The sequence below is a fragment of the Eutrigla gurnardus genome (genome assembly GCF_963514095.1).
Source record: "Eutrigla gurnardus genome assembly, chromosome: 24".
Classification (NCBI taxonomy): domain Eukaryota; kingdom Metazoa; phylum Chordata; class Actinopteri; order Perciformes; family Triglidae; genus Eutrigla; species Eutrigla gurnardus.
Window position 1 is genome coordinate 12185553 of NC_139935.1, and position 19951 is coordinate 12205503.

The following is a 19951-nucleotide window of genomic DNA, read 5'->3' on the forward strand; positions in this document are numbered from 1 at the left end:
AAATCCAACATACTTAAAAACACACACACACACATACATACATACATACATACATACATACATACATACACACACTCACATTAACATTTTTCAGTTCTCACAAAATGAGAAAATAAAACACTGTAATTGTCTTTTGTGAATCTTCGAGGTGGATTCTCAGAATTTTGGGGGAATACAATGTCTGTGACTTGCACTGGTCCTTTTTTAACAATTTGACAGCGCACACTATCAGTCAGGACTGCTGGCCACTGCGCAGGGTCATCAGCTAGAATTACAGTGCTTGTGGTACCTTGAGCTGTAGAGGTAACCTCAGTGTTGGGAAGTGGTGCAGACTCAATCTCTTTTCTGGATGCAGTGTCTTCCACTGTGAGAGATGCTATTGTAGCTGGGGAAAAAATAATGTTTTGATTAATATAATCCACTGTTCAGGGACAGAATGCATCACTGAGTGTCTGACACCTAGAAATTTGATAGGCACTACTGTATATTAAAAATTCTGAAATGTCCATGGGTAAAAGTGACTGGTATTTACACAGTTTGGTGGGAATTCAATAGTGATTTGCACTGGGGGGGTTTTTTTCTAACAATATGACAGCACACACTTCACACATCAGTTTAAACTCTGGGCTGTGCAGGATATCAGCTATAATTATAGAGCTTGTGGTACCTTGCTCTATACAGGAAACATCAGCACTGAGAAGTGATGCATCTGTCGAGTAGGAGGCCATGGCACCACTGGATCGACTCTCTTCCTCTTGAATGGAGGATGAAGTTGATTAAATGCTTAACATAGCATTTAAGCATTCTGCTGTTTCAGAATTAGACAGACGCACCTGGTGCTTTAAAGGAGTCATCACCAGGAAATCGCAATTTCTCTTGTTAAAACATGCATATCTGTGTTTGACCTCAGTTGAAACTTGCCTGAAAGGCTGGAGTTTGAAAGTGGCGCCGTTTTTTCGCTTCTGCTCTTTTTCCGAACAGGAATAGCACACAAGGGTGTGCATTCCTAAAGCACGAGATTTTGATTCTGCGCCTTCGGTGACGTCACCGTGGCGGCTACTTGCATAAGCCCACCCCTCTTTCACCACCCAACCCCGCCCCGTCCGCTACCTGAAATCGCCGAAGCGCCGCCATTATGTTTTGGAGTCTGCATGCAGGCAAGCCCCCCCGGCTCTGTCCTTCCTGCGGCGAATCAACGCGCGCCTCATTACATATTATACAATGCACATCCGGACCAGTCAAAACCTCGCGCGTAATCTCGCGTGATAAAATCGCGGTACGAAAAAGGGTCAGAACAAGCTCAATGTTTGATTAAATTTTTTTTTTTTTTTTCTAATAAGTTTTACGAATTGATCCAAAGCGATCCAAGGGCGGCTGGATACGTATAAAACCAGGTTATGACTCCTTTAAAGACAGTAAACAGCTGGCGTGCATGAACACTACTAGACATGAATGTTCCGATCTGCTTTGATGCATGGAATTTGTTGTGTGGTTTTCCTAACCCCCATTTGGTAAATAGATTATCACGGTGGAATAGTTAGCATAGCAGAGAAGCTATGCCACTTTCATCAAAACCTGTTACAAAGCTATAGCAATGTCATGTAAATACGATAAGCAGTGATTCTGGAACAGATCTGCGTTTTCCTTATCCCGTTAATAAACATATTACAGTATGTAACCGTATTCTGTCCGTTCGAAAAAAGTTGCACTAACTGTTACAAGCAGCATTGGCCGTCACGCAGGTAGCTAACATAAACATTTTTTGCTAGCCTACCTGCTGCGAAATCACACCAATTGTACAAGACACGTAGAGCTATTTTATCCAGTGTAATGTATCACTATCTTGTTTTTTCTTATCCTCCTCTTCCTTTCTCTTCTTTCTTTTCTGGCTTCCCGAGGCATGATTCCGCTTCATGATGACTGCCGAGGTTTCGTATTTTGCCGGCAGCAGAGGTCACGAACCTGGCCGGCTGGCTGCTGTCAGCGGCTACTGAGAGGGGCCCCCTTGAGGGGGATCCCGATAACAGTGTCATTGCACTTTACTGCATTGACTATTAAAGGGGCGCTCACACAGTTTGTCGTTGCATTTTATTCATAACCAGTCGTTGTCTTGGGGCCCCGAGCCAGCTCCGGGCCCCAAGCAATTGCTTGGTTTGCTTGCCTTCTCGCGACGGGCCTGAGCCCACTCAGTCACTTTCTCTAACGCACCTTGAATTTGGTTAAACAGGTAGGGGAGGTTCCTCCCTCGCTTCCAGATAGCCCCATCATCTGCAAATAATGAAAAACCAAATCCTTTCCCCACTCTACTAAACATGCCGTTAACCAGAATATTAAAAAGAAGCGGACTTATCACGCTTCCTTGAGGGGTTCCATTCTCCACCTCAAACTCATCTGAAAGTTCATTTCCAATCCTCACTTGAATTGACCGGTTGCATGAAAAGTTTTTGATCCAGTTAAACATTCTCCCTCTGATTCCAACGTCATAAAGTGCAATTAATAACCCTTCCCTCCAAAGCATGTCATATGCTTTTTCTATATCCAGGAAGACTGCTACAAATGCTTCCTTATTTGCGATGGCTTTCTTTATGTCCATGTCTAAATTTAAGACAGCATCCATTGTTGACCGCCCCTGCCTAAATCCACTCTGATGCGTCACAAAGTAACCACTTTTTTCCAGCTTTTCCCCAAGCCTATCCGTTATCATACGTTCCATGATTTTGCATTAGACAGAGGTCAAGGCAATTGGTCTATAGGAACTAGGGTTATCGGGTTGCTTTCCAGGTTTCACAATTGGAACAATTACCGCATGCTTCCATTCTTTAGGAAGACATCCCCTCTCCCACACATTATTTATTAGGGCAAGCACTTCCTCCCCCATCAGTTCTCCAGAATGTTTAAATAATTGATACCCCAATCCGTCCCTACCTGGAGAGGTATCTTTCCCCTGATAAGTGGCTTTTTGTAACTCTCCTAGTGAGAAAAACAGATTGATATCATCAGCATTATCACTATTAATTTGCAGTTTATCCAGTTGCTTTCCTAATACTTCACCTCGCCTCCTCCTATTTGCATTGTTAGAGCTATGTACTTTACCACAAAAATGTCTCCAACTTTGCTTCTTTGTCTCCTTAATGACACGTCTAGCCTTAGCTCTGAGTCTCTTATACTCAATAGCATTGCTCTCTAGTAGATGTTTTCTTAACCTTTTATAGGCTCTATTTCTAGCTCGGACTGCAAGGTTACATTCTTCGGTCCACCATGGAACCATTGCTCCTCTTACAGGAACTTTTTTCTTAGGAATATTCTGGGCTGCAGCTGACCATAATACCTTGGTTAAAGAACTATTCCACTCATCTACCCCTTTCTCACTATCTATTATTGATAAACTCTTATTCACATCATCCTCAAACTTGATCCAATTAGCCCTTTTATAATTGAGCCTCAATGACAGATTGACTGGTTCCTCAATTACACATCTGCCAAATTTACAAATGATTGGGACATGATCACTTCCCACGGTATATCGATCCATTGTCTCCCACCTACTAACCGATGCCAACTCTGCTGATGCAATTGTAATATCTATTGAAGAAGACACTGCCCGACTTGTTCTGAACCATGTAGGACGACCATCATTTAACACAACTAGCTGGTTTTTATCAATGAAATCTTCTACAATTTTCCCATTTCTGTTTCTCTTCTTGCTTCCCCACAGCTCATTGTGAGCATTAAAATCCCCAACCCACACCACTGGTACGCTAATCTGGTCCACAATTTCCTGAAAATGATTATCCTCTAAATTAATGCAGGGGTTATACAAATTAACAATGGTGATTTTCCCTCTGTCAGTCCATACTTCTATGATGACACATTCTAATACTGTATTCATTTCTATTCTTCTATATTGACTTCCATTTCTAATGAAAGTTGCACATCCCCCTCCTGCTGTATTCTCTCTGTCTTTCCTTTCACATTTATATCCTGGTATAATAAAATCAAGTCTCGGTTTCAACCAAGTTTCCTCAATGCAAATTATTTCTGGTTTTCTTTCAAGCCCATCTAACATATGTTTAAATTCTTGTCCATTTGCAATTAGACTCCTAGCATTCCATTGCATTAAGTAAAACATAATGCAGATGATACTAATCACCTTCATAGTCCCCATATGTACTTCTCATTTCTTCTTCGTCATTATCAGATACGCCTAGTTGTTGACTTCTATTTGATATTTGATCTGTACTGTTCTGAGGGGAGGTCAACTCCCATATTTCCTTTGGGTTGATCCCCTTGAAACCTAGGAGTCTTTCCGCAGCAGTGGCAATTTCTCGCGCCACATCTGATTTTTTGTTTGCCACCGTTTTAACCCTCCACATTGTTTCAATCATGAATGCCAGTAGCCCTTTCTTGCTAATCAAAATGGAATCATCATTTATAGCTTTGTTATTTGCTTGCTCTCTTGCAACGGCCGCACTTCGACTTTGAGTGACCACACTGTTATCCTCCACCCTTCTGGCTGCTTCTGCATAAGATATTTTGTTTTCCCTCTTTATTCTTTCCACATTTTCTGCTTTGACATAGCTTTGGCACCCCCTGTAGGCAGCTGGATGATCACCCCCACAGTTACAACATTTCACAGGTTCATTACAGTCTTTCCCTTCATGCTCCTTGCTACATCGTCTACACCTTTGCTTTCCTCTGCACACAGCTGCCACATGGCACTTAAAGCATCGTAGAGGAGGTCTTTCATACTCTCTCACTGTGTAGCTCATGTATCCCAACATGACTCTCTTAGGCACATCATCCTTAAAGGTAAGAAGGACAGGTGTGGTTCCTCTTCCATTCTCACCCCTTCCCATGCGCTTTGCAGCTATGACATTGCCGCCCTTCAGAGAAGTTAACAACTCTTGCTCAGACACTTCCAATGACACATTGTATATAACTCCTTTAACCCCTGAACTTAACCGCGGCTTGAACACTTCCACTCCCTTACCCAACACATTTTTTATCTTGAGCACCTTGTCTAGTTGCTGTGCAGACTTGCATATGATAGAAATCATCCCATTTTGCAGAATAGAAGCATGCATTACATCACCTATCTCTTTTTTCAATTCAGTTGTCAATTTAAGGGGATTAGCAGTAGAAAACCCAACATTTGCTTTTGCTTTGATTAGCACTTTAAACCCATCATCTCTTTTTTCCTCTGGTCTCATTGTTTTTGCCTGTGGGTTATTATCCATATCACTATCTGGGGAATTATATCCTCTCCCTTTCCTTTTGTGTCTACCCTTGCTCACTGTGCTCCATCCCTCCCCACCCCCATCCCATTCCGCTCCCGTGGGCATGGGCCGACTCTGATCTTCAGCAATCCTCGACTGTATACGATGTAAGTATTTTACCGGTGCCTCAGCACCCGCTCCACGGATCGATCAGCTGAGCCTGCGCTGATCTGTGCAGGAATACCGTTCCCGGACCTATACAGGCCGTCGGCAGTATTCCTACAAACAGATCCCCGCAATACTCAGACCAAACAACCCAAAAACAGCAATATCTGAAATCTCCTAACCACTGTTCTCAAGCCACCAACCACGCCGCTCAAAAACGTTTTCCTCGAAATCTGCCAAAGCTTCCGGTTCCGTTCCTCCGTCTTTGGGTGGAGTTGTTCAGTTCCACTCCTTTAACGGCTACTTGTGTAGCTAGCTAGCATCGAAACAAAGGCCCAATCCCGACGTCCCCCCTCACGGACTCACGCACTTTGATGCACGTTCACGTTAGGTCCCTGAGGGTTCAGGTCTTAGACCTTAGGGGGGACATTGGCATTTGGCCCAAGATGTCGCCCGTCTGGTCATTTCTAATAGTTGTTGTCATGGCATCATGACCATCGCACACATATCAGACAGTATATATAGCAATAATAACAATAATAATAAGCAGGACACCACAGGGAGTCGGACCCCATCTCAGTAAACTGAGAATACCATCACCAGTGTCTTTTTATCTTATTACTGCCATTATTTATTCCTTAATATTATATTTATAAATTATAGATACCACTCAAAGTGGTCCAAGACTGATCACATGATGATGTGAAACTACTTGAATTTAAAAACTGGCAAAGTGATTGAGAACAATGATTTGACACGTTGGAGTCAAACATTTCTTTACAACATTAAAGAGACCAATCGGAAACGGAGACAGACTTTGGACTTTTGATTGGAGGAACTGTTTGGTCCCAGAATGCTCTCTGCCAACTCGTCAGCTGTTTGCTCTCAGCTGGAACACAAAAACAAACAATATGACAAAATTCACAAATATTGCTGTAAATATGGTAAAAAGTGACTTTAAAATACTCACCACTTTTTTAACCGTTAAGAGCTAAATGTGTCAACATGTAGCCGTTCATTTCAGAGTGTCACGTGAAAAAACAGACAGATACATCACATGATGTAATATATATGTATTTATTTTCATTTGCACAAAGATTCCAGAGGAGCAGTCGTTGGATGTGAGGATTCCTCCATGTTGGACTTCACCACTAAGAGCCCTGTTCCATGTTATTCTTGTACTATGGGGAGCTTTGCTCCGTTCTATTGACTGGAACACTGTTGATGATGTGAGCCTTACCGTTACACTGAGCCTGCTAGCACTGCTAGTTCACTGGACCATAGATTACCATCCGCATGAACACCTGGGTGATTCATGCATCTGGTTTTAAGTCCAAACACTGGGACTACTATCACTGCCATGCACCAGCATTTTCCAAACACAAACAGTCCTTGAGCTCTTGCTTTGACTTCATGATAGAATTGTGAATAAATAGTGAACGGCACGTCGTAGTCTGTCTTCTCTTTAGTCTGTCTTCACAAATCTCAAACAAACCAACACGCTGAACAGATCTCAGGCTCCTCCAACAAAGCTCCTTAAATGTGTCCAAAACTAAATCACAGCACTTCAAAACCACAACGTACCACATGAAATAGTCTAGAAATCAAATATAGGCAGAAAATGGAACATAGAAACATGAAATGAGAGATTTGTGGTCGATTGTAATTCCAAAACAAATATACAAAGTCAAGATTTCAGTGTTCTACTTCAACTGCATCGACCTGCTGCATATGTTTCTTATGTTTATTCAGATTGTTTGCTTAGTTATGACCATATTTCTCTTCAAAATCTGTTCAGTACAAAAATGAGCAAACTCCCTGAGACAGATGCTTCATCATTATTCTATATACAGACTTTTATTTTGAAATTTACCTTGGATTTACTGATCATCCCATGGCCTCATATTTGTTAGTTTTTTGGTATTTTTGTTTCATTTTGCTTTTTGCTTTCTCTTCTCATCATATAAAACATGGTCATGAATAAAAAGTCACGATAAACAACAACATTCCTTAAACTAAGTCAAATGAGCTCAAAACTTATAAAAAATAGCAAAATCAAGTACAATTGTTATGAAATAAGCAAAATGATTAATAAGAGTAAAATCCTGAAATACAAAATCAAATACTTGTTTATAAAGTACAACATTAAGTCAACACTTTATGTACAAAATGAAGCAGAATTCTTATGAAATATGAAAATTGGTTCATCACAAAAATAAGCTGTTCATTGTGATTCTCTTCAGTTAAATGTGTCCTGCTGCCCAAATCGACTTCACAACAACAATGAGCCATGTGAACCACAAGGGGGCGCTGACGTGAAGTCATGACATGTGACTAACAGATGAAGTCGTTGTGAAAACAGTCTCTGGGACCTCCAACAGGACTCTGCAGTCCTGGTGCTGGGAGATTTCAACCACGTCTCCATGAAGAAACCTGTTACCATAGCAACAACAAGCCTCGCTTCAACAAGGAAGTAAGGCTCCTATGCAGTGAGACAAATGCTGCATTTCAATGTGGCGACAAAGACCAATACAAACTCCTTAAATAGCAACTTCAAAAGGCAGCTCAAACAGCTGAAGCCACTTCTAGAGTCACACCTGAAAACAAGCTCCAAGTCCATGACTTTAAGGGGGTTTGGCAGGGCCGGCACACAATCACTAACTACAAGACCAAGCATCATGTGAGCCCCCCTTCCTGAGAGGCTGAAGGATTTCTAATAATAATAATAACACATTCAATTTATATCACGCTTTTCTGAACCCAAAGATGCTTTACAGACAAGAGATAAACAGACCATCAGACAAAACAATGAAAGAAAGAAGATGGGTTTGGAGGCGGGACGGGAATATGGTGAGGGACTCAGAATCACCGATGGTTTGGGGAAGGGAGTCCCAGAGCCTGGGAGCTGCCCTGGAGAAGGCTCTGGCCCCGAAGCTGTGGAGGTTGGATTTGTGGATGGAGAGGAGACCAGCTGATGTGGATCTGAGGGCCCAAGAGGGTTGGTAGGGGGGGATGAGGTCAGGGAGATGAGGGGGGGCCAGATGGGGGAGTGCCTTCTAGATGGGAAGCCAGTGGAGAACACCAGACTGGAGGGGCTCAAACAGGTTATTAATGTGGAGATGGGATTGTAATTGTGTCATTTCTACTGTAGATTGGAGTCCAGTGAAGCTCAGACCAGCTCTCTCAGTCTCCCCACCCTAGGTTGGCTGGTCCACCCTTTTCAATCTCAGAGCATAATGTCAGAAGGCTGCTCCACCATCAAAACATCAGGAAAGCGGCAGGGTGCTTACCAGGGTGAAATAGAACAGCTGGTGAGGTGGTGCCAAGACAACAACATCATCCTCAATACATCTACAAGCAAAGAGCTGATGGTTGACCTCAGAAAGAAGGCAGCCCAACACCTCCCCCTCTCCATCTATGGCCAACTTGTTGAGAGGGTCTTCTCCTTCTGCTTCTTAGGTCCCACCATACACCAGCCCCTCTCATGGGACCTGAACATCAGTGTCATTGTCAGCAAAGCCCAGCAGAGACTCCACTTCCTCCATCAGCTGAGGACATTTGGGGTTAGCAACAGAAAGAAAGTAGTGCACAGAACCTCCGAGGTCATTGGCTGCAGTCTGCTTACCATCGCCTCACACTATGACACCAGAATCATCAGGAAGGCTAGAAACATCCCCACTGACCCCTCCCACCCAGCACATCACCTGTTCACTCTTTTACCATCAGGGAAGAGGTACAGAAGCATCACCAGCAGATCCTCACGCTTCAGAGATAGCACCTAGCTCCAAACCCCCCACTTCAACATGGACATCTTTTCATGTCCAGAGTAATAACAATATAGTAGAAATGTGATGAGTCATATTTCCAGAGGAACATGCGTATGAACATGAGCTGGTGTCGGTGTGTTAGAAACCCATGTGGATGTGAGAGGAGCTCCTTGGAGGTGCTACTCTGCTCCCCGAGCTCCTTCCTGTTCAGTCGGCCCTCCTTCAGCTGCACCAACGCCCAGGTTGTAGTAATCCGGCTCCACGTCCTCCCGTCTGCCCGGCTTCTGCCCCCTGCTGGCCTGGAGAGATGTGACAGCACACAGACATGTGACTTCCTGCATGGCTCCTCTCTCCAGGTCAATGAACACAGACTGAGTCAGTGCTGTCAACAACAGACATGTGTCAGTACCTTACAGTAGAAGTAAAGGCCGACCTGCGCCGACAGCAGAATCAGCGGCACGGTGACCAATCTGATGATGACAGGTCTCAGATCTGATGATCAAACACATGGACAGTCATCACATGACTCATCATGACTCCAACAGCTGCCATTCAACACAAGCTAGGGACCTGGCATTCTGTCCTCCAGTCCATTGTTTGCTGTCACCATTTACAGACCTGGTTTCACTTTGTTCACTAGATCAGGGCTGGATTCCAGAAAGCAGGTTTAGTTAAACTCTGAGTTTGTTAAGCCTGAGAAGAGGGACACTCTGGGTCCTCTGTTCCACAAAGACAGGGAACCTAAACTTCCACCTAATAGATATGGAAGCACATTGATTGGAGCAGCCTGACGTCGGGACACGATGTCAGGCTGCTCCAATCAACATTTACATTTTACATTTCACTTCTTCCAGTCATGCTAATCAGGAATTGAACAGTCAGCTTACCTACGACAGTGACAGAGAGCAGACGGCTCTCATAGGAGAAGTTATGAGAAAGAACATGGACGTGATAAACACAGCTGTAGCGTCCCTGGTGGGCGGGCTCTGCAGCAGGAAACAGGAAGTGGGCAGTGTGATTGACAGCTGGCTGGGTGTAGTTGTGTGCTGAGTTGGAGGAGGTGAAGGTGAGCTGGAAGGAGCCTCCTGGGTACTGTGGCTGGACGGAGCAGAAGACGATGAAGGTGGAGCGCCTGAACGCCTGAAACCCCTGCTGCTGGGCCTCGGAGACCCCGTCCATGGAGGAGGACATGGAGATGTTTGGCTGCAGCAGCAGGTCTGTAAAGACAGAGAGATGATGAACGGTCACATGAGGCTCGTTGGAGATGAACTGCTCCTCGCCTGGAAAGTAGACGAGATCAGGCGGCAGCAGCAGGAGGCGGAGCCTGAAAGCTGCCGTGCAGTCCAACACTTTCCAGCAGCCTTCATAGACGTCACAGGAAGTTATAGAAACAGTTACATCCTGTTAGATGCTACCTGTAGTTTGTGAACACGTTCAGATTGATATATTTTTTAAGAATTCATTTGGATTTATTCATATTTGTTCATAAATATCTGGAAATGTGTGTATGTTGCATTTTATTCTCTCCTTTCCTCTCTTGATGTCTGCCTCGTAAAGCATGATGTAACTACTTGTTTTGATAAGTGCTATAAATAACCTTTATTATTGTCATTATAATTATGGTTATTATTATTATCAAACACAAAAGATATGTTTGAAAACTTTTATTGCACAACATGAGACTTACAGCCCATAATCTAGCGTTAAACATTAGAATGAGATCAAGATACGCTGTGGAAACAGGAAGTGATGTCACAAGTCTGCCAGGTGAAGCTCAGCAGTCTATGGAGGGTCTGAAGCTTCCAGAAACCAGCCCACTTCTCTACATTCTAGGACGTCATTGTCCTGGAGAACTTTACAGTTCAGTCCAGTGGAAACCACTGACTGTCACTGGGACAGAGGAAGGAACATACTGGGAACACTGCTGTCATAGATGATGTCATAGATGATGTCACTGAGGGGCTTACCTGAGCAGGTGAGATCCAGGATGGAGTAAGAGGAATCTGATGTTGCACACTCCCTCAGAGTGGATCCAGAATGAACACAGTCAGACCTGATCCTCCACACAGGTCTTCTTGAGGACTCCTCTCTCCGTCCTACAGAAACAGCAGAGCCACAGTCCAGCTCTCTACAGGCAACAGCTGCTTCCTTCAGGGTCCAGCCATAGTCTTCCACTGGTCTCCAGTCTCCCTGAAGTCTCACCTCCAGTGTTCCAGCACAGCGACTGGCTCCTCCCACCAACCTGACATCATCAGGCTCTGAACAGAAAGAAGAGAGTCGTCAGTCAAAGAGCAAAGTGAGTTTGATGAGAACAGAAATGAACCAGATCAAAGCTGCAGCTCCTCTTCTACCTGAGCAGGTGAGTCCAACAGCTTTGCCAGGTGAGCAGGTGTTTCTATCTGAGCCTGAGCTTCTACAGTCCAGGAGAGCAGACTCATGGCCTCCACACTGGAACTCTTTGGTCCACGTTGGAGCCCCCACGTCTCCATAGAGCGCCCCCTGGAGGACTGAAGGAGCCCCACAGCCAAGCTCCCTACAGACCACCTCTGCATCCTGCTGGTCAAAGTCAGCTTCACACACTGAGGACCACCACTGGTTGGACTGGTTGGACTTCACCTCCAGTCTGCCTGAGCACAGACTAGTCCCATTCAGCAGCCTGACAGAGTCTGGAGAGATGATAGAAGATCAAATAGAGAGAGAGAAAAGACACCAGACACCAGAGAAAAAGATGTCATGAAACTATTCAGTGATTCAAACTGGACTCAAAACAATTCCACCATCAGTTCATCATGAACACCAGAACAAATGGTTACAACACCACAGCCTGCAGCCATGTTCCATCACATTCCCGTGTCCTCGTGGCTTAAGGGTGAAGCTGATGTGGTCTCTGTCCCACTGTGACACCGAGGTCCACAAGCAGACAACACAACACTTCACTAACTGTGGATGCTCCACGTAATAAGGCAGGGAGACACCAACTGTGCCACGTTAACACCATATCAGCCGTGTGACAAAGAAATGTGTTGCACTCTCTTCACACAGCACTGCTGTTGCAGAATAGTGGGGACGTCCATGTTCTCCCTCATGGTCCTCATGCAGCCGCTAACCTGTGATGATCACATTAGAGCTGCACAGTTTGATGTGTGCACGAGGGCGGAAGTTTGCATCGGGACGATAAGGACAAGTCACAACCAAAGTTTGGGAAAGACAGACTTGTTCCAACCAATATTTTGATGTTTTAATATAACAGAATGTTATTTTACATAATGCATTGAATAGAATATTTTTGGGCAAAATTCACCGTTTTCAGTCCAAATATGTCATTCGTGTTGATCCAAAGGTGGGGGGGGGGGGGTCGTTGGCATCATTTCACATAGACTGGAGTGAGACTATTGGCGTTTCAGAGTGTGATCTCCTTCACAATAAAATATCTTTGGTGGAACATCAAGATAACGGCATCGTCGTCTTCTTCACTTTTCAATGATACTGGCTTTGAGGTAAGTCTCGTTATCTGCCAACGATATAATACGCTGTTTAATGTTAAATGCTGTTTTGGCTGATCGTTTTTCCCGGAGCGGGACGTTTCCATTCATTGTCTATGTAAGAAGCCCTGTAATGCCATCGCGGCGAGTTTCGAGAGACGGCGCCTCCCGCAAGCTTTTTTTTTAAACTGAGCATTGTCGATCTAAAATAAAGACAGATTCAGCAACTGCATAGCTTATTTCTCGCCTAAAATGTTTTCAGAAACACGTTTCGGTGAACTATTTTCGTAAAATAAAGTAAGATTGGGAAGGTTGGGTGCATGGTGTGTTTGTGTGCGCATGCGTGGGACACACGTCTCGCAGCCATATATGAGCTGACTGAAGGAGAGCGTTACCTTTGAGAGAATGTTTATATACTTTGTTGAATATGTATCCATGTTAACGTTGTGCAGTTTAGAACAGAAACAGTCTGTTGTTTAATGTGCATCTGACATCAAGTTACTTTCCTCTGCTACTTAATGTTCTGAGGTTGCTGGCAGCTTTTTTTTTTTTTTTGCATTTTCGTTCAGACCTATTATTATTAGTGTGTTGTCTCTGCATACTAGGTGTTGCCTAGTAGCCGAAGACATGCTCATTTTATTTTGTGTAGAAAAAAAACATGGCAGTCTTAAATTACAAATAGAGCATTTTATTTTGATGGCTTTCAGGTTTATTGTTTTCGTAAATTATTAAAATGTGTTGACAAAAGTCATTTAGTGATCTGATTATATCTGTTTCATAATATGTCAGCAAGCAATGCATCAAGACTGTGTTGTAGATGTGGAAGCCTTTCCCCTTGTAAAGTTAACCATATCCACCTTTCATATGATGCAAACATAATGTAGGTGATATTAATGTAAGATGATTGCACAAGAGATTGACACTGATATGTGCTTTTGTTGATTCTTTTTAAAGAAAAGGCAGAGACTCAGAAAACCAATCCAGTGTGGCAGCATTTCAGCGAGACGACTCCTGCAGCACTGGCTGACACTCTTTCAGCACTTTACTTGTTCTACCTCACCTGCTGTTAATATTTGTTCAATATTGTTCTACTTGTTCTTGTTCTACCTCACCTTTTTTAAGTTCAATAAATATTCCATCTTAAATTGACACTTGTAATATTTGTAATCAGTGTCATTTTTAACATGTAAATTGAGGGAGCAAAAGTAATATTGGCTCCAAATATCGGCTCAAGAAAATTGGCAGGCCGTATCGGTCATCGGCCAAGACTGATGATCAGAAAATCGGTATCGGCATCGGCCCTAAAAAATCCATATCGGTCGATCCTTAATCTGGACACTTCTTTTCCAGAATGAGAGCTCAAAGAGGAAGACGCTATCTATGTAGCACAGCTAGCGTCAGGGCTGAGGTGCAGATGGAGCTGGGCCTGGCTAAAGGTTCAGGTCAAGAAATTAATTAGAGCCATCCCATGTCTCATTATTACTGAGGATATTTTCTTTGAGCACAGGGTGTCTGTAGGTCCTTGCATAAAAGCACCAGATGTGTTAAATGATTCATGTGAATCAAATTCTTTACAAAGTAGGAGTAAAAATACATGAAAAGAAGCAACCAACTAGTTAGAATATATAAGACAAGTCAATAAAAAGATAAAGGATAAATAAAGAATAGTAAAAGCAACAGGTGACATGTAGGTTAAAACCAATAAAAAGAAAGAACACAATAAAAGTAATAATCCAGACCTTCAACCAGACTCCTGGGGCTCGTTCCAGAAAGCAGGTTTTCCTGAAACTCTGAGTTTGTTAACCCTGAGAAGAGGGAAACTCTGAGTTTTCCGTTCCAGAAAGAGAGTGAACTCAACCTTTAGGTCAGTTACCATAGTAACCAACTCTGTGAACCTAACCTGCTCGCTGGCAGGTTTGCTTCAACAAACCCTGAGTTTCTCTTACATGTCTGCCTTTTTCCGAAATCTGAACCAACTGAAAACAATGTCCGTCCTTTCCTCGTCAACCATCGCTATGGAAATAAAAGTGATTCTAGCAGCTTTACGTCGGGAGAGGATTTTGATTACTTAGAAGGAAATTACCGTTTTTCCTACCGATCACATATCTAAACAATATTCTCCGACATTTTCAACATTTCATATCGTGGACATAATCCAGATTCTTTGCTGAGCTCTAGATTTTTTGCGAACGGGAGTTTTCTGAAAAAGGACATTTCTTTGTTGAAATAGCCGCTTATATTTACTGTTTAATATGTGAAATATGATTAAAATCATATGCCTTAGTCTACATATTTGTGCAATATTCTTATGCTTAATTTTCAGCTGCAGCCACTTTCTTTTTGTGCCTGGGGGGATTACACCGATATGAAAATGATTATTTGCTCACTGCGCTACTTTGTGAACCACGGGAGTTGAACCTCTGTCGCCTGAACCGTAGGCAGCGTTGCTAACTGTTACACCAGTGTCACGCTGTGGGACTGTAAGTAAAGACTTATCACCTTTAGATCAATCGACTGTTTCATTCAGTTATACACATTAAGTCAGGCAGTGATTATCTGCCACGCCAACTGTCTCTATTTTGATGCAGTTACGTTGCTCCGCTTTCTAAGGATGACCGCGTTTTCTACATAAACACTCAGTAATATCTCTTACTCTCTCCCGGTTGCCATGGTGATTCGTAGTATCGGAGCTCCATTGATGATGGCTTTATAGAGTCGGCAGGCACGCGCGTAACTCAGAGTTTACATCCTCAGAGTTGACTGAACTAATTCAGAACAGCTGTTCTGGAACAGAAAACTCAGAGTTGGTCGACTCAGAGTTCAGGGTTCAGTTCAGAGTTGGTTGAGCCTGCTTTCTGGAACGGGCCCCTGGACGGTGCCGCTAGAAAGGAATGTTTCCAGTTTAGTTTTAAAGAACAACAGCATCGGGGCTCACCCACCATGATGAAAAGATAAAGGCACTTTCACCAGTTTTCCTGGAGAGCCGGGGAATAACCAGACGGCCTGTTCTAGACCACCTGAGAGGTCTGGCTGCTTGGTACCTCACAAGCCTGTCAGAGAGATATTGGGGTCCCAGACCATGTAGGGTCTTAAAAACACCATTAACATGAACAAATAAATTCTAAAATGGACTGGAAACCAGTGAAATGACCTGAGCACAGCTGTTATATGGTCCTACTTCCTGTTTGTAGTTCTCTACTGAAAGGAGTTTGGTAAGACTTTAGATGGAAATGAGGGACGAGAGATGAAAGGTCACATTTACCCTCCGTTCAACAAGATGGACCCTCAAAACAGGAAGTGATGTCACAGGTCTGACAGACAGACAGACAGTCCCACTGACTGTCACTGGGACCGAGGAAGGAACATACTGGGAACACTGCTGTCATAGATGATGTCATAGATGATGTCACTGAGGGGCTTACCTGAGCAGGTGAGATTCAGGATGGAGTAAGAGGAGACTGATGTTGCACACTCCCTCAGAGTGGATCCAGAATGAACACAGTCAGACCTGATCCACCACACAGGTCTGTCTGAGGACTCCTCTCTCCCTCCTACAGAAACAGCAGAGCCACAGTCCAGCTCTCTACAGGCAACAGCTGCTCCCTTCAGGGTCCAGTCATCACCTTCCACTGGTCTCCAGTCTCCCTGTCTCACCTCCAGTGTTCCAGCACAGCGACTGGCTCCTCCCACCAACCTGACATCAGGCTCTGAACAGAAAGAAGAGAGTCGTCAGTCAAAGAGCAAAGTGAGTTTGATGAGAACAGAAATGAACCAGATCAAAGCTGCAGCTCCTCTTCTACCTGAGCAGGTGAGTCCAACAGCTTTGCCAGGTGAGCAGGTGTTTCTATCTGAGCCTGAGCTTCTACAGTCCAGGAGAGCAGACTCATGGCCTCCACACTGGAACTCTTTGGTCCACGTTGGAGCCCCCACGTCTCCATAGAGCGCCCCCTGGAGGACTGAAGGATCCCCACAGCCAAGCTCCCTACAGACCACCTCTGCATCCTGCTGGTCAAAGTCAGCTTCACACACTGAGGACCACCACTGGTTGGACTGGTTGGACTTCACCTCCAGTCTGCCTGAGCACAGACTAGTCCCATTCAGCAGCCTGACAGAGTCTGGAGAGATGATAGAAGATCAAATAGAGAGAGAGAAAAGACACCAGACACCAGAGAAAAGATGTCATGAAACTATTCAGTGATTCAAACTGGACTCAAAACAATTCCACCATCAGTTCATCATTTACAGTTTTTCTCAATTGCTTTGCCACAATTCTCAAAAGATAATGAATATTTTCTAAACAACATGTGTAAACCTCCAAACCACTGGCCACTGCTTCACAACAGATTATCATTTCTCATTCTTTTAAATAATTTGCAAATATTTTAGCACATATATGCAAATGAGAACAATTATCTACAATTTGCACAATTAATGATTGAACATATCTTGCTGATCAAAACTGATTATGTTGCTTCTCAGTTGAATAGTTGTTCTCTTCAAAACATGTATGAATTCTTTCATGGTGTGAGTCATCACATGTACAATAGTCCATTCAACTGTCTAAATGTGTCAGCATATATACTAGGGGTGTCAACGTTTAATGCTAATGCTAATGCTAATCCCATGAAATCAAAGCCATTGTAAGTGGTTGCGCATGGATCCCGTGCTGTTACTATAAGCCAACTTTGCCTGGCATGAATTACACTCAACTGTTGTACATATAATACTACACACACAGGGCTTGATGTTGTTTTGAAGGAGCGCCGTCTGCATATATTTCTAGTCAACACTCGACCTGCATCAGCGCATGTGAATACGAGCGGATCTGTGCGAGCAGGCAGCGCGAGCGCAGCGGATTTTGGACGGAGACACACAGCCGCATTTTGATTATAAAGTACCGGTCCGGTCCGGTTCCGCTCACACCACGAGTCTGAAGAGTGCAACAGCTTATCAAAATACAGTGTCAACTTTCCGAGTTTTCAAAGTAGAAAGCGACATCGTGGTGGTTCAACGAGGCGGACGGTCATCAGAACAACATCAAGAACGTACACGAAGAAGAACGTAGCGGGGGCGCGCGGTGAGGATTGTTGTGGCCGCGCGCCTTAAGGAGCAAGTCTCCACTGTGCTGCGCGGAGATGAGAGAGGGCAGCTCATATCAGACACTATACGGCCAGCATTTTTTTATGGATTTTTTTTCACTAAACGGGCCAGTAAATATTCCTTCGCGGGCCGGATACTATAGCCGTATATATTGGTGAGAAATAAACGAGGAGGAGGGAAAATGACGTGTAAACGGTTATAGATTTTTCTAAACGGTTACGATTTATTATTGTATCGTTGACACCCCTAATATATACCATGAATATCATCAGTGGTGGACAGTAACGGAGTAAATTTACTTAAGTACTGTACTTAATTACATATCCAGAGGATTTTGTACTTTACTTGAGTATTAGATTTCTTTGGTACTTATTACTCTTACTTGAATACATTTCCAAGACAAATACTTTTACTTTTCAAGGGCGTAGAATTGGGTAGGGACGCTAGGGACACGTCCCTCCCAATATTCAGCCGCTACTGTGTAGTCACTATCAATACAACCGCTGTCCGTAGTGTTTAGTCAATGATTATGGCACACAAAGGGTTAAGTCGGTCTCTGCTAGAAGTCCCGCCTCTAACCTAAATACCGCTCCCTGATTGGCTGCCGGTTTCTCGCTAACTTACATGTGATTGGCTGTCCCCACTGTCACTCCTTCTGCTTGTTAAAACTACCTGCAACCTGCTAGTTGGACCGGACGAGAGGCAGTGCATGTTATCTGCAGGTTGTCAACATGTTCGGCATTTGTTCTTCCTGGGTCACGTCAGCTAGATGGATTTTAATATCAGTGGTGTCATTTTTTACATTTGTGTTTGTGTCTGTTTGCGTGCGTGTACGTGTGTACGTGTGTGTACGTGTGTACGTGCGTGTGTGTATGTGTGCTGTACAGGATTTGAAGGATGTCAAAGAAAAGAAAAGTGTATAAGAGACTTCTTTAGGAGTCAAAGTGTAAGTTATTTCAAGGGTGTATAGGTAGAGGCTCAACAATACAGATATTGAATAAAAGAGAATATTTAATGCCAAAGAGATACACTTTTTAAAAGTTATTTTTTCATTCTTATTTTCATGTATTTGTGTAGAAGAGAGCAACGGTTTAAAAACACAAATAAAGAAAATTTGTGGTGGAAATACAATAAAACCTCAGAGATGATCATGTGATTTTATAATTATCAAATATAATTAATTCATATTAAGTAAGCTTAATATTTAGTAAAAGCCTTTTTTGCTCAGGCAATAACTGTACCATCAAGCTCTATGATCATTGTATCCCTAATGTATCTGTTCATGTCATGCATCAACACATTGTGTAAGGTGACAGACTGCAGAGAGGCTGGAGGAGGTAGAGAAGGAGAAGCTGGATGAGATGGAGGAAGAGACTTGACAATACTGATCTGACAGAAATCTGCCAGCAGTTCATTTCTGTTACAGACCGGCGTGGGCATGTTTGGCTCTTTCAAATAGAAACAACCAGTGGACACTAATCTGCTTGTATTTAAGTATTAGTGACAAACACATTTACATTTCATTTATATTTATTTACAATGTTGTATTGTATTTATGTATTTCCAATGTTGTTGATGGACAGTAGGCTATGTTAATTGACAGTATGATGCACAGTAGCACTACAGCCCTGAAGCCCTGCACTAAAGAGTAAAGATGAGAACTCTTTGAAGTTGCCTACTTGTCTTTCATTAGTTGCTTTAACCTATAACATCTTCATGACGTGAAATTATGATTGCTCGAGTTAATTTCTAGAAAGGCTGAAAAGTACTCGTTACTTTCAGGTCTGCTCTTTTTTTTTCTTTCTTTTTGTTTTAAATACTATTGAACACAAGCTGTGTTTGTCAAAGAAGGAAACCTATCACAGTGCACGCTCTCCACTGGGATCTACGTAAAAGCAGAAATACGTAATCCCTCCCCATAAGGATACCGCCAAAGTAGCCACGCTCTCCACTGTGTTTGTCAACACAAAACCGCGACAATGGCTGAGTCTCAGACTGAGTGTGATAATGATCCGGAGGAACTTTCATCGTGTTGTGAGAATGTGAGTGTGTGTTGATCACAAAAACTACATTTTGTAGGAAGTGGCACTGTGTGTGTGTGTGTGTGTGTGTGTGTGTGTGTGTGTGTGTGTGTGTGTGTGTGTGTGTGTGTGTGTGTGTGTTGTGGTTTGAAATGGAGACAGACAAGACAGACATGGGGAGACAGAGTTTGTTGTGCTCC

General features: G+C 43.3%; 2 protein-coding genes across 2 annotated transcripts in view; both read right to left on the reverse strand.

Annotated features, from left to right (window-relative positions):
• Nucleotides 1-19951, reverse strand: part of LOC311010066 (scavenger receptor cysteine-rich type 1 protein M130-like) — a gene marked incomplete at both ends in the record, with an annotated part of 106349 nt that overhangs the window by 63642 nt on the left and 22756 nt on the right. The window contains one exon of the mRNA XM_084004547.1: nucleotides 11500-11814. Coding sequence (XP_083860673.1) covers nucleotides 11500-11814 — 315 coding nt within the window. The remainder of the gene's footprint in view (nucleotides 1-11499; nucleotides 11815-19951) is intronic.
• Nucleotides 8864-11214, reverse strand: LOC311010021 (uncharacterized protein; the record flags this gene model as incomplete). Its single annotated transcript, XM_084004503.1, has 3 exons — nucleotides 11116-11214; nucleotides 10040-10365; nucleotides 8864-8929 (listed from the first exon to the last, which is right to left on the reverse strand). The coding sequence occupies exons 2-3, from the start codon at nucleotides 10337-10339 to the stop codon at nucleotides 8864-8866; spliced, it is 366 nt and encodes a 121-aa protein (XP_083860629.1). The 5' UTR covers nucleotides 10340-10365; nucleotides 11116-11214.